Source organism: Erythrolamprus reginae, chromosome 4 (genome assembly GCF_031021105.1).
Source record: "Erythrolamprus reginae isolate rEryReg1 chromosome 4, rEryReg1.hap1, whole genome shotgun sequence".
NCBI classification, from domain to species: domain Eukaryota; kingdom Metazoa; phylum Chordata; class Lepidosauria; order Squamata; family Dipsadidae; genus Erythrolamprus; species Erythrolamprus reginae.
In genome coordinates this window covers 125,456,661-125,471,831 of record NC_091953.1, presented here as the reverse complement: position 1 = coordinate 125,471,831, position 15,171 = coordinate 125,456,661, and the positions used below count along the sequence as shown (strand labels likewise).

The following is a 15,171-nucleotide window of genomic DNA, read 5'->3' as shown; positions in this document are numbered from 1 at the left end:
CTCCAGGGAAGTCTTTAGAGCCCAGGAAGGATGAAACACTAGCCTACTGGGCCCACAGAAGATGGGGAACAGGCCAATCCTGGCCTCCAAATGGCCTCCAGGGGGCAGATGAAGCTGTTTTTGCCCTCCACAGGCATTGAATTATGGGTGTGGGCGCTCGCGCATGCACAATAGCATGCTCTTTCGGCACCCAAGGGAAAAAAGGTTCACCATCAATGCTCTATCCAGTTGTGTCTGACTCTAGGGGGCGGTGTTCATTTCCGTTTCCTAGCCAGCATTGTCCAATGTGATGTGATGATCTGGGGATGTGGCTAGCATGACTATATGCCGAGATCAGTATCGGATTGCTACTCGGTGTGCCACCGGTAGTGAAAATGGTGCTGAGCGCACAACTCCGTGTTTCTGGCGTGCATGCAAATGCGTCCCAGTGAGATTTTGCTTCTGCGCATGTGCAGACAAGATGGAATGGCCGTGGGTCTTACCTCCCAAGGACAATTCCATCTGTCCGTCCATTACTCTAGGGGGAGAATCACTGGCCCCCTCAGAGAGGGTCTGCAACTTGGGCGTCCTCCTCGACCCACAGCTCACATTAGAGAAACACCTTTCAGCTGTGGCGAGGGAGGTGTTTGCCCAGGTTCGCCTTGTGCAGCAGTTGCGACCCTACTTGGACCGGAAGTCACTGCTCACAGTCACTCATGCCCTCATCACGTCGAAACTCGACTACTGTAACGCTCTCTACATGGGGCTATCTCTGAAAAGTGTTCAGAAACTTCAGATCGTGCAGAATGCAGCTGCGAGAGCAATCATGGGCTTTCCCAAATATGCCCATGTTACACCAACACTCCGCCGTCTGCATTGGTTGCCGATCAGTTTCTGATCACAATTCAAAGTGTTGGTTATGACCTATAAAGCCCTTCATGGCACCGGACCAGATTATCTCTGAGACCACCTTCTGCTGCACGAATCCCAGCGACCAGTTAGGTCCCACAGAGTGGATCTTCTCCGGGTCCCATCAACTAAAGAATGTCGCTTGGTGGGACCCAGGGGAAGAGCCTTCTCTGTGGCGGCCCCGACCCTCTGGAACCAACTCCCTCCAAAGATTAGAATTGCCCCTACCCTCCTTGCCTTTCGTAAGCTGCTTAAAACCCACCTCTGCCGTCAGGCATGGGGGAATTGAGACCTTCTTCCCCCTAGGCATTTACAATTCTATGCATGGTATGTATGTATGTATGTTTGATTTTTTATATTAATGGGTTTTTAATTGTTTCTAGCATCAGACTAATATTGTACACTGCTTTATTGTTGCTGATAGCCACCCCAAGTCTCCGGAGAGGGGCGGCATACAAATCCAATAAATAAAATCGGCAATTTTTTGCTTCCATGCATGCGCAGAAGCAAAAAATAATCACCAAAATGTCTCGCGCGCATCCATCCTCTCACGAGATTTTGTGGCCTGTGCAACCCTTTCTTGGCAGCCAACTACTTCTGAGTAGACCTGCCCAGTGTTTTCTTTATCAACCTGGCCTAAAGGCTCTGTGGCTCAGCTTAGCTGCTCAGAAGGAGCTGTGAGATGCCAGAACAACACATATCCCTTTGTTTATTGTTCTCCAGGGAACAAGGAAGCATAGAGGGAGCCTTTCATGAGCCATGTGCTGCTTTTCGTGTTTACATTGCCTGTCAACTTGCACAGACTTCACAAATGAACCTTCCTGTTTAAAATCAAACCGGTGCGGTGCACTTCCCCCACCACGAAAGACATTTCAAGTTGTGCTGCTATTTCAGTCCCAAAAAATCCCAGACGAGAGTACAGTGGTACCTCTACTTATGAACTTAATTCGTTCCATGACCAGGTTCTTAAGTAGAAAACTTTGTAAGAAGAAGCAATTTTTCCCATAGGAATCAATGTAAAAGCAAATAATGTGTGTGATTGGGGAAACCACAGGGAGGGTGGAGGTCCTGTTTCCTCTAGGAGATTCCTAGAGAGGCCCCATGGAGGCTTCTCCCCGCCTTTTCCGGCCCTCTTTCCTCTCAGGAGATGCCTAGAGAGGCCCCACGGAGGCTTCTCCCTGCCTTTTCTGGCCCTGTTTCCTCCCAGGAGATCCCTAGAAATGCCCCATGGAGGCTTCTCCCTGCCTTTTCCAGTTACAGTTTCGGAAGTTCAGGTATGTAAGTAGAAAATGGTTCTTGAGAAGAGGCAAAAAAATCTTGAACACCCGGTTCGTACCTAGAAAAGTCCATAAGTAGAGGCTTTCTTAGGTACCACTGTAGTAGGATGCACACGTATTTCAAGAACCCTAACTCTAGGCCTCCTGGAACCCACACATGGCCCTCTTGAGCTCCATTTTCACTGGCAGAGGCACCACGGTCCTTAACTTTTGCCATCGCGACACTAGGCCATCAAAATGTAGGCCGTTCAAAAAACCCACCCAGTCTATTTCTACACCTTCGGATTCTGATTGTACTTCTTACCTGAGAACATGAGGAGATGTCTTTGAAGTTCTTCTCCAACACAACTGATTTGGTGTCTGGACTGATGAGGTTAATTTCAAATCGGCCAACCTTGGAAGAGAGGAACGAACATGTCAAAGCAGGAGATGATGCAGAATATCTCAGAGAAAAGCTGCTCTTAAAACTGTGGGCCCAAGCACGGAAATATTTCCCCACATAGCTTATCAAAGGCACGTAAAAGGGAAGCTTCCCAAACTGATGTTCTGCCAAGAATGAGGGAGAGATGCTGCCAAGGACCTGCTTGACTAACCCTCTAAAAAAAAAATTTAGAAAGGCTTGCAGAGATACTCTCCAGCCCTTGGCTTCGGTTTCACATATCTGGAGCTGCACCGAGATCTTCCACACTGCGCCCATTTTTCTCTCAGCTCCCACCTTAGTATTCATTTCAGGCAAAAGCAACTGGTACCAACTTCTGCGCTCTACCAAAATACAAAACGACCCACCAACTAGGTTGGCAAATATTCATGGTCGTGGGCCTCTCCAGAGCATAAGGTACTTTATACTTCATTCCTTACATGGTCAGGGCACTTGTAACACATTCAATTGACCACTGATCAGAAATGGAGAACAAGGGCTATTTCTTTCACCAACTGCCAAGACTAGGCTATAAAAACACGTCCAACTCTTCCTTCCTTCCTTCCTTCTCCCTTTCCTTCCTTCCTTCCTTTCTCCTTTTCCTCCCTCCCTCCCTTCCTTTCTCCCTTCCTGTCTCCCTCCCTCTCTCCCTCCCTTTCCTTCCTTCGTTCCTCCCTCCCTTTCCTTCCTCCCTTCCTCTCTCCCTCCCTTTCCTTGCTTCCTTCCTCCCATAAGAACATAAGAACGTAAGTAGAGCCGTGTTGAATCAGGCCAAAGCCCATCGAGTCCAACATTCTGTGTCACACAGTGGCCCACCAATTGTCCATGGGGATCTTGAGCAGAAAGAGAAGGCACGACCCTCCCTTTCCCTTGACCTCCAACAAATGGTACCCAAGGGAATCCTGCCTGCCTCAACCAACATAGAGGCGGCACTTGGGCATCCGTTTCAATAACCTCCAAGACACTTGGCATCCATGAATCTGTCTAATCCTGCCTTGAAGCTATCAAGGCTGACAGCTGTCACAACCTCTCCTGGAAGGGAATTCCATAAACTAATGACCCTATGGGTGAAGAAATATTTTCCTTGATTTGTCCTCACTTTCTTACCTATGAGCTTTAGGGAGTGCCCCCTTGTTCTAGTATTGTGTGATAGAGAAAATATTTTTTTCTCTATCCACCGTTTCTACCCATGCATGATTTTAAACACTTCGATCAAGTCACCCCTTAAACATATAAATCATATAAATAAATAAACAAACAAACAAACAAACAATAAACGCCGTCTTTCAAGGCTGAAGAAACCAAGGCGTTGCAACCTGGTATCATAAGGGAGGTACTCCCTTTCCTTCTTTCCTTCCTTCCTCCCTTTCCTTCCTTCCTTCCACCCTCCCTCCCTCCCTTCCTCCATTTCCTGAGAGTGGCTTACCAATCAAGGTAAGTTTTCAAATAGGTGCTTGGACTCTTTTTCAGTTGATTAAGTCGCATTATTTGAATAGCCGCAGAAAGGACAAATAATAGACAGCATTATTTGTTGACGAGCGTAGTCATATTTGAAGGTTTTGTACTGAACCCGCAAGGTTCAGTATGATAACAAATTAGGCAAGTAGCTTGATTTTCTTGAATTGCTATAAAAGTTCAGTTCTAGGTAATGGTTAAAATGAGTAAAGGGTTTATGTATAAAAACATTCTATTTAATTATTTCCTATTTTAACAGTAATTAAGGATCATACTAGGATACTAGAGAAGGAAGGACAATAAAAAAAAAACCTATTAAGCATAAATAGTGCACAAACTTACTACCCCCACTGTGTTCCCCCACCCCTAATTGTCCTACCTGAAACAACATTGTCCTGTTTTTTTCAGAGTCGGAGGGCTGGACATGGCTGGGGGCACTGGCATGGCGCCTTCGGGATGAAGGCTTGGCGTTATTCTCCGAAGCTCTCCTTTGCAGGCTGGCGGCGCTGCTGCAGCGGGAACGGAATTCCAGCTGTTCCTCCACTCCCGAGTCCTCCAAGATCCGCTCTGGGAAAGAGGTCCTGCAGCTGGCCAAACTGGCCAGGTTGGTTTGGCTCCCCACGATGAACATCCCCGGGCCGCCTCCGCTGGAACCCTCCGTCTCCTGGAATGGACTGTCCACGGGGGAAGAGGGGCCATCTTCCCATGTCATGAGATCCGTGGCGGACTCGGTGCTCAGCAGTTTCAGACGCTGGCGTTCGTGGAGGTGGAACTTCTCGATGCAGTCGTCGATGAGGGAGGAAGGGGCCTTTTTGTGAGCCACCGTTACCTTCCCGCAATACAGAACCTCAAATTTTTGGGAGTTGTAGAAGGCATCTTCATTTTCTTTATTGGGCTTGACGTCTTCTTTGAGGGCCACTTTGGAAGCTTGTCTTATACTGCTGATGACATCTGGAACCTTAAGAAGCAAGCAAAAGGGAGAGAGAGAAAGAGAGAGAGAGAGAGAGAATGACATTGTGAAGGATTTATTTATTTATTTATATTTATCTATTTATCTATTTATCTATTTATCTATTTATCTATTTATCTATTTATCTATTTATCTATTTATCTATTTATCTATTTATCTATTTATCTATTTATGTATCTATTTATCTATTTATTTATCTATTTATGTATCTATGTATCTATTTATCTATGTATCTATCTGTCTGTCTGTCTCTGTCTATCTGTCTATCTGTCTGTCTATCTATCTATCTATCTATCTATCTATCTATCTATCTATCTATCTATCTATCTATCTTATCTACCTATCTATCTATTGATCTATTGATTGATTGATTGATTGATTGATTGGAGTTACATGCTGCCCCTCTCCGTGAACTCGGGGCGCCTTACAACATTTCAATTACAAACACAGTATACAAAACACATCTAAATCCAATGAACATAAATAATTAATTTAAAATATTTTTAAAAGCTAAAACACTTAAAATGTTTTACTGCATTCAATTTTGGTCACGCCACTACAAAAAGGACATTGAAACTCTAGAGAAAGTACAGAAAAGAGCAACTAAAATAATAAAGGGATCAGAAACCAAGACATACGAAAAGAGGTTGCTGGAACTGGGCATGGATAGTCTAGCAAAAAGGGGGGCCAGAGGGCACATGATAGCAGTATACAGATATTTGAGGGGCTGCCACAGAGAGGAAGGGGTCACACTATTTTCCAGGGCACCAGAGGGTCAGACCAGGAGCAACGGATGGAAGCTGACCACAGAGAGATTCAACCTGGAAATAAGGAAGAACTTTCTGATGGTGGAACAGCCTGCCAGCAGAGATTGTGAACGCCCCATCGCCTGACACATTCAAAAGAAAATTGGGCTGCCATCTGGTTGGGGTGGTGTAGGGTTTCCTGCTTGAGAGGGGGTTGGACTTAATGACCTGCAAGGCTCCTTTCAACTCTTAATTATAAATAAATAAAAAAATCAAACATTCAAATACACACTACAACATCCTACACATTCACTGGCCAGAGGCTGGGGTCTAATGACCCCAAGCCTGGCGTCATAAATACGTTTTCAAATTCTTACGAAAGGCAAGGAGAGTAGAGACAGTGCAAATCTTTCAGGAGGAGTTGATTTCAGAGGACCGGGCCCCCCACAGAGAAGGCTCTTCCCCTAGGACCAACCAAATGACATTGTCTAGTTGACGGGACCTGGAGAAGGCCGACTCTGTGGGACCTAACCGGACTCTGGGATTCGTGCGGCAGAAGGTGGTCCAGTAAGTAATCTGGTCCCGTGCTATGTAAGGGTTTATAGGTCATAACCAACACTTTGAATCGGGTCCGGAAACCAATTGGCAGCCAATGCAGTCTGTGGAGTGCTGGAGAAACATGGGCATACCTTGGCAGGCCCATGACTTCTCACTTGACTGCCTTCTGCCACAATTTGTAATTTCCGAACACTTTTCGGAGGTAGCCCCGTGATACCTCTGAAAAGCAAGAAAAAACACAAATAATAATGACAATTCTGTGTTACAATAATGCCCAGAAGTGGTTTCTATGTCTAATGTCACAAAAAAGAAGGACTAGCAGTGAGATGGTAGCAGTGGGTTGCCACAAAGAAGAGGGAGTCAAGCTATTCTCCAAAGCCTCTCAAGATGAGACAAGAAATGATGGGTGGAAATTAATCAAGGAGAGAAGCAACCTAGAACTAAGGAGAAATTTCCTGACAATGAGAACAATTAATCAGTGCAACAACCTGCCTCCAATGCTTTAACATTGGAAGTTTTTAAAAAAAGAGATTGGATACATTTTTCTGAAATGGTATATGGCAGTGGCTCTCAACTTTTCTAATGCCGCGACCCCTTATTACAGTTCCTCACGTTGTGGTGACCCCCAACCATAAGTCTAGCACCAATTCGCCCAACAGAGCTTTAAGCTGATTGGCAGGAAGTTCAGAGGGACACCTGATTGGCTGGATTGTAAATATACACTGCTCAAAAAAATAAAGGGAACAACCCAATATAACTCCAAGTAAATAAAACTTCTACGAAATCAAACTGTCCACGTAGGGCGCAATACTGATTGACAATCAATTTCACCTGCTGTTGTGCATCTTCAACTTTGTACAGAACAAAGAGAATATTTCATTCATTCAGATCTAGGATGTGTTATTTGAGTGTTCCCTTTATTTTTTTGAGCAGTATGTGCTCCAAGGCGCCAGAATAGAAGCTTTATTTCCTAACACCATGGGATATTTGTCTTTTCCTATGGTCTTAGGCGACCCCTGTGAAAAAGTCATTCGACTCCCCAAAGGGGGCTTGACCCCCAGATTGAGAACTACTGGTATACGGTTTTCTGCCTCCAAGGTCCTTTCCAACTCTGTTGTTCTGTTCTGTTTTTCTGAATTTAAAAGAGAGAGAAAGTTTGGAGAATACAGGGCACTTCTCAAGTCAGGATATTGTTAAATAGCACTATCTTCTCTGACAGAATCACAACACTGGATTCTTTTCTCCTTAAAACATTATATTTGGCTTTCCTCCTTGCCTCCATTATAGGAATAGGGAGCTCTAAGGAGAAACCGTGGAAAACAAGCATAATAAATAAAGATTAAAGTTCCAAACTCTTGGCATTAATTGCAGATTTAACTGGAAAGCCAACCCCAAGCTATGAAGTAATGCATTTCGTTTGCAAAGGACTACAACACTGCAAAGAAAAACTTTGCGTTTCTAAATGTGTGGCAAATAAATGTACGAAGCTTCTTCTTCAGCAGAATGTCAAAACCAAGAGGCAGATGTTTGCATACCACAGAAATTACACTTCCTGTTACCAAAAAAACCCCAAAACAAACCCTGGAAAGAGCAGATACGAGAAAAATGCAACTGTCCCGCGGTCTACCCTTCCAGTCACGCCAGATCAGCATTGCAAACATGCGATGCTGGCTTTTTAAGATACAAAGTGGAGAGGGAGGGCTTAAAACTTGGAGGCTCCTCAAGGGACAAGATAATGAAAGGCAAAGCTCTCTCTTGCAGTCTCAACAAGAACCAAAGGGAATGGAAAAATAAGGGGACTCTTTCTGGTTTTGGAGTTGATTTGTTTTGAACACAACAAAAGCAACCAGCAGGAAAATCTTTCCAGCCATCGTTGGGTCTAAAGCCAACATCTTAAATATTTCATTTGAACATGCACCCATTTGGGCACAAAAAGATACCAAAAGCTAATTTATGTAGAGTCTATGCCAAGTTGACAGTTTCTTTGTAATTCAACTCCACTTCTAAAGAGGAAACTTTTCTCTCTTTTTTTGTCCAAATAAGAACCAGAAAAAGGCATGTAATGAATTAGATTTATTTACTTACTTACTTACTTACTTACTTACTTACTTACTTACTTACTTACTTACTTATTAGATTTGTATGCCGCCCTTCTCCGAAGACTCGGGGCGGCTAACAACAATAAAAAAGACAATGTAACAAATCTAATATTAAAAAATAATCTAAAAAACCCCAATTTAAGAGACCAATCATACAAACAAGCATACCATGTATAAATTCTATAAGCTTAGGGGGAAGGGAAAAAAATTCAATTCCCCCATGCCTGACGACAGAGGTGGGTTTTAAGGAGCTTGCGAAAGGCAAGGAGGGTGGGGCCAACTCTGATATCTGGGGGGAGCTGGTTCCAGAGGGTCGGGGCCGCCACAGAGAAGGCTCTTCTCCTGGGTCCCGCCAAATGACATTGTTTAGTCGACGGGACCCGGAGAAGGCCAACTCTGTGGGACCTAACCGGTCGCTGGGATTCGTGCGGCAGAAGGCGGTCCCGGAGATTACTTTTGCCTCATCCATCTTGAGCCGTGGTGGCACAGTGGTTAGAATGCAGCATTGCAGGCTAATTCTGCCAATTGTCAGCAGTTCGATCTTGATCGGCTCAAGGTTGCCTCAGCCTTTCAACTTTCCGAGATGGGTAGAATGAGGACCCAGATGGTTGGGGGCAATAGGATGGCTCTGTAAACAATTCAATTCAAATTCAAAACCAACTCAAACCTTTATCGTCAGTGCACAGCAAATGTACAACAAGATTTGTTGAGTTCCTTCAGTACACAAACATACCAACACAAGATAACAGTGAAAATACAAAATCCCTAACACAATAAATCATATAAACAAACAACCAGTCCTGTTGCACCAGTGTTACAATGTTACACAATGTTACACATTGTGTCGGCCTTGAAAGTCCATTACTGTATACTGTACTACATAGTTATGATGTTATTTCTTTATTTAGGAGTCTGACAGCCAGTGAAGGGAGATTGTGATCCCACTGTATAGAGCACTGGTGAGACCACATTTGGAATATTGTGTTCAGTTCTGGAGATCTCATCTACAAAATTATATTGATAAAATTGAATGGGCTACAAAAATGGTGGAAGGTCTTAAGCATAAAACTGATTAGGAAAGACTTCATGAACTCAATCTGTATAGTCTGGAGGACAGAAGGGAAAGGGGAGACATGATCGAAACATTTAAATATGTTAAAGGGTTAAATAAGGTTCAGGAGGGAAGTGTTTTTAATAGGAAAGTGAACACAAGAACAAGGGGGCACAATCTGAGGTTAGTTGGGGGAAAGATTAGAAGTAACGTGAGAAAATATTATTTTACTGAAAGAGTAGTAGATCCTTGGAACAAACTTCCAGAAGACATGGTTGGTAAATCCACAGTAATTGAATTTAAACATGCCTGGGATAAACATATATTCATCCTAAGATAAAATACAAGAAATAGTATAAGTGCAGACTTCTTCTTTGTGGCAACCCCTGAGATATTAGAAACACTGCTACCACTCACTGCTAGTCCTTCTTTTTGTGACATTAGACATAGAAACCACTTCTGTTGACCTCTCCCGATTCTGGAGGAATCTTGTAAAACAGGAATAGTAATCCTGTCCAATATATCAGACTGGGATAACCCTTTCCCCAGTGAAGGGCTGCAAAATATTTTACTACCACACTGTGGGTGTGGCTTATTTATTTTTTAAAATAATAAAGTTTTACTTATAAACATATATACACATAGCACACAAAACAACAACATTTAACAACATTGGACATTTGTGTAGCAAATCTGTGTTACAATTCTTATTGTGCTCACATTCTATTTCACAACTATTTTTACTCGTTTATTGTAAACCAGATTTTATACAATGATCATATTTTATATATCTAGTTTTATATCTATTTTCCCATTAACTCATTTATCACCAAGAAATAGCTCTTTTAATTTAAAAAAATGTGGTTTTTTTCACTTTTCCATTTGTACTACTATTGTTATGACTAAATGTACGTTCGTTGCTTTATCCTTTTTTCCAGCCAGCAGTAGAACATGCCCCAACATTTATAATATTCCGACTTTTCCTTATTTTTTATTTCCAGTGTTAGTTTGTCCATCTCTGCACAAGCTAATGTTTTCTCTATTATATCTTCTTCTGTCGGCACATTTTCGTTTTTCCAATATTGTACCAATGTTAATCTTGCTGCAGTTGTTATGTGCAGGATCAAATATGTCTGACTTTTTTTTTCAAATTTTTGATGTAGTATTCCCAATAAAAAGAGTTCTGGGGTTTTTTTTCTATTTCTTTTTTTCTATTGGATTTCCTCCAACAAGCATTTCATTTCCCCCCAGAAAATCTTTGCTTTCTCGCACCTCCAACATAAATGGTAATAAGAGCCAAATTCTATTTTACACTTCCAACATCTGAATGTAAACTTTGTCTCTATTTTAGCTAGTTGGACAGGTGTTATGTGCCATCTGAGAAAAAAATGAAAAAAATCCCCCTCCCCAAATAAAAAAAATGTTAAAGACAATCATTTCCTTAGTAAAATGCTCTGTCCTACGCATTGGTAAAAATAATCCGAATACTAAATACACACTTGGACAAACTGAACTTGCAGAAGACCCTCACTCAGTCAAAGATCTTGGAGTACTCATTTCCAATGACTTAAGTGCCAGAGCCCACTGCAACAGCATTGCCAAAATAGCACTAAGAGTCACAAACTTTATTCTACTCAGCTTCTTCTCTAGAAGATCTACTAACCAGAGCATACAAAACATTTGTCAGACCAATTCCTGAATACAGCTCACCTGTATGGAATCCACACTGCATAACAGACATCAATACAATTGAAGGAGTCCAGAAATACTTCACAAGAAGAGTCCTCCACTCCTCCTCACGCAACAAATTACCTTACTCCTCCAGACTTCAATTACTATGTTTAGAAAATTTACAGCTACGCCGCCTCCTGTTCATAAAATCATACATCACAATATACTCCCTGTTGGCGACTACTTCACCTTTAACAACAACAACACAAGAGCATGCAATAGATACAAACTAAATGTAAATCGCTCCAAACTAGACTGCAGAAAATACAATTTCAGCAACAGAGTGGTCAACGCCTGGAATTCACTACCGGACTCTGTTGTTTCTTCCCCCAATCCCAAAATCTTCAACCTTACATTATCTACAATAGACCTCTCCCCTTTTCTAAGAGGTCTGTAAGGGGCGTGCATAAGTGCACCTTCGTGCCTACCGTCCCTGTTCTAATGTCTTTTTGATCTTTTCTATCTCTACTTTATACTTATATTATGTTAAACATACTACAATACAATACTATATTTGTATGAATGAATGAATGAATGAATGAATGAATGAATGAATGAATGAATGAATAAATAAATAAATAAATAAAAATAAAACTGTAAGTTCCAAAAGAGAAGGGAGACAGGAGAGATCGTGGCAGAAAAACTCCCACACACTAAGCATGACATGCTTTGAAATTACAACACCGGGATCAATTTTCAGAAAGCAGACAGAGGCTCCAGGGTAAAGAAAGAATGACTGCAATAAACACACACAAACACACAAACACACACACACACACACAAACAAACACTTTCTGCCCTGCAAGCACAAGGCCACCAAGGATGGAAGCTCTCAATTTTTTTCAGATTTTGCATCTGCCTTCCTCCTTGCCCAATTGCTCAATTAGTTCTCTGCAGGAGGGTTTCAATGGGCAGTTTTTGTTCTTTTCAATGAAACAGCTGACGAAAACACGGCAGAGATATAAATATGCTATGTGTATACAATGGTTTGTAGGCGTGTGTATGTGTATGCATAACATTACTCTTGAAATTTTATTTTTATTTATTTATTCATTTGTCCAATACACAAATACAAAGGAAGAAAATAGACATGTGGTAATATACATAAGGGTAAAAGTGAACTTAGAGGAGAGGATATATGAAAGAAAGAAAACATATATGATAAGTGAGAGAAAGGAAAGACAATTGGACAGGGGACGAAAGGCACAACGATGCACTTATGTACGCCCCTTACTGGCCTCTTAGGAACCTGGAGAGGTCAATCATGGAGAGTCTAAGGGAGAAGTGTTGGGGGTTAGGGGTTGACACAATTGAGTCCGGTAATGAGTTCCACGCTTCGACAACTCAATTGTTAAAGTCATATTTTTTACAGTCAAGTTTGGAGCGGTTCGTATTAAGTTTGAATCTGCTGCGTGCTCTTGTGTTATTGGGGTTGAAGCTGAAGTAGTCATTGACCGGTAGGACGTTGCAGCATATGATCTTGTGGGCAATACTCAAATCGTGTTTTAGGCGCCGTAGTTCTAGGCTTTCTAGGCCCAGGATTGTTAGTCTATTTTCGTAGGATATTCTGTTTCGAGTGGAGGAGTGAAGGGCTCTTCTGGTGAAATATCTTTGGAAATGTTGGAAATCCAATAGAGAATGGCTTTATTCGGACAGGATAATAGATCTCGTCGTGTTTCCATTTGGGAAGCGCTTCTGGGTTTTGTGCTTGTGACGGGGGGGGGGGAGTTTATTATTCTATATACATTTCATATAAGAGATCTGTTTTAAATGCATTTGGAAAATCCATTAGGCAGATTTGAAGAATTAAATGACTTGGAATAATGATGATGGAGATGTTTAAGAAAAATTAAGAAAATTATACCAATGAAGTTGTGATTTTTATGGGGCATTTAGTTATGATAAATTTAAGAAAATTATACCAGTGAAGCTGGGATTTTTATGGGGCATTTAGTTAAGATAAATTTAAGAAAATTATACCAATGAAGCTGGGATTTTTATGGGGCATTTAGTTATGATGAAATAGGGGATAAGAAAAACAAAGGATGAGTAAAAGATCAAGAAAAGTGAGTAAGCAAATGTGGCTTAAAATTAAAAGGTAAGAGAAAGTATAACTGTTTTAATAAATTAAGCAAAATCAATTAGGGGATTTTTTTAATTAATTGGTGGAAATCTCTTTTATTAATATTTTTATTGATTTTTATAATAGAAAACACACACACAACATATAACATATAACATGTGCTCAGTGATCCCACCACCAGACAATCCATCATACCCGACCACCAGTTGGTCTGACTAATTGGTGGAAATCTCAGAAGACAAAATTGGATTTATTATTATTATTATTATTATTATTATTATTATTATTATTATTATTATTATTTAGAAGCAGCACTATTTCAATGAAATATACTGTACCTGGAATAATGTGTTATACATATATAAAGAATTTATGAATGATTGATTGATCAAAATGCATAACTATATACTTCATTGTAATATTGCAATATTTTAAGGTATATTGATTTGTGTATGGTGATGGAGAAAAAGATAAAAACTTTTTGAAAAAGTTTCCCAATCTATCTCACATGTTCTCTTTCCTTCCCATTTTTCCTTCCCCTCTTTTGTCATTATTTTTATTTTCCTTTGTGTTTTATATTCTGATAAAGAACATTGATAAAGCACAAGAAAATCCAATTAAGAGACCAAAATCATAAACAAACTAGATAAAATATTTTAAAACTCAGCTGGTAAAAGATTACAAACCAGAGCCAACTTGGGTCTGTCCCAACAGGTTCTTCTTCAATGCTAAAACGTGATTCAGAGGCTGCTGAAGTTGTAAAGATTCACACAGAAACATACAAAGACACACGCACAGAGTGGCGGGGAAGAGAGGGAAGAAATGAAGGAAAGGAAGGAAGGAAAGGAAGGTGGGAGGAAGGGAGGGAGGGAGGAAGAGAAGGAAGGGAAAAGGGAAGGAAGGGGAGAAAGGAAGAAAGAAAGAAAGAAAGAAAGAAGAGAAAGAAAGAAAGAAAGAAAGAAAGAAAGAAAGAAAGAAAGAAAGAAAGAAAGAAGAAAAAGTGAGAGGGGGAGAAAGTGAGAGGGGGGAGAAAGAAAGTGAGAGGGGGAGTGAGAGGGGGGAGAAAGAAAGAAAGAAAGAAAGAAAGAAAGGAGAGAGAAAGAGGGAGGGTGGGAGGGAAGGAAGGAAGGAAGATGGGAGGAAGAAAAAAGAGAGGAAGAAAGAGAGAGAAAAAAAGACAGAGAGACAGACAGAGGCAGAGAGAGAGAGAGAGAGAGAGGAGCAATTCATGAAGGAAGCAAGAGTCAAATATTTATTCTGGACAAAACTCTATCACCTAATAGAGACTTAGCAATAATTCTGCCTCAGCTTTTGACAATTTTTCCTTTTCCAAATGGTTAGGACTGTAAGCCAGTTTTGCAATTTTTCAGAGCCCTGAAGGTGTCTTTGCAAGCCTGACATAAGATACACTGATATACAATGGGGGGGGGGAGGTCTTCTCCATTTGGGAATCTACCAGAAGGGGAGAGAAAGGTGGGTCTTCAATGCAAACTGGACAACAAGTTAACTTAGAACAGGGGAAGGCAATTATGAGACCCCAAATTATTTTCCTGAGTCACTAAGAACCATCTCTGGCCAGAGTGGCTGAAAACCTGGTCAGGAAGCTCTCAAATTTATTTTATTCATTCATTCATTCATTAGATTTGTATGCCGCCCCTCTCCGGAGACTCGGAGCGGCTCACAAGAGCAAAGCACAATACAAATCCAATGATTAAAAAGAACAGTTAAAACCCTTAGTATAAATGTTGTATCATAGATTTCAAAACAGGCTTAATTAACTTTATTTATTTATTTTGTCCAATACACAATGAGGGTTTTAGTGGGTATATATCTATATACACATAGTAAAATACATGATGAAGGTTATAGAGGAGATACTCATAGTAAAATATATC

At 41.1% G+C, this 15,171-nt stretch overlaps 1 protein-coding gene across 1 annotated transcript in view; it reads right to left on the bottom strand.

Annotated features, from left to right (window-relative positions):
- Positions 1 to 15,171, bottom strand: part of TBC1D4 (TBC1 domain family member 4) — a 109,941-nt gene that overhangs the window by 47,756 nt on the left and 47,014 nt on the right. Inside the window, 2 exon segments of the mRNA XM_070751351.1 lie at positions 2,470 to 2,559; positions 4,418 to 4,996. Coding sequence (XP_070607452.1) covers positions 2,470 to 2,559; positions 4,418 to 4,996 — 669 coding nt within the window.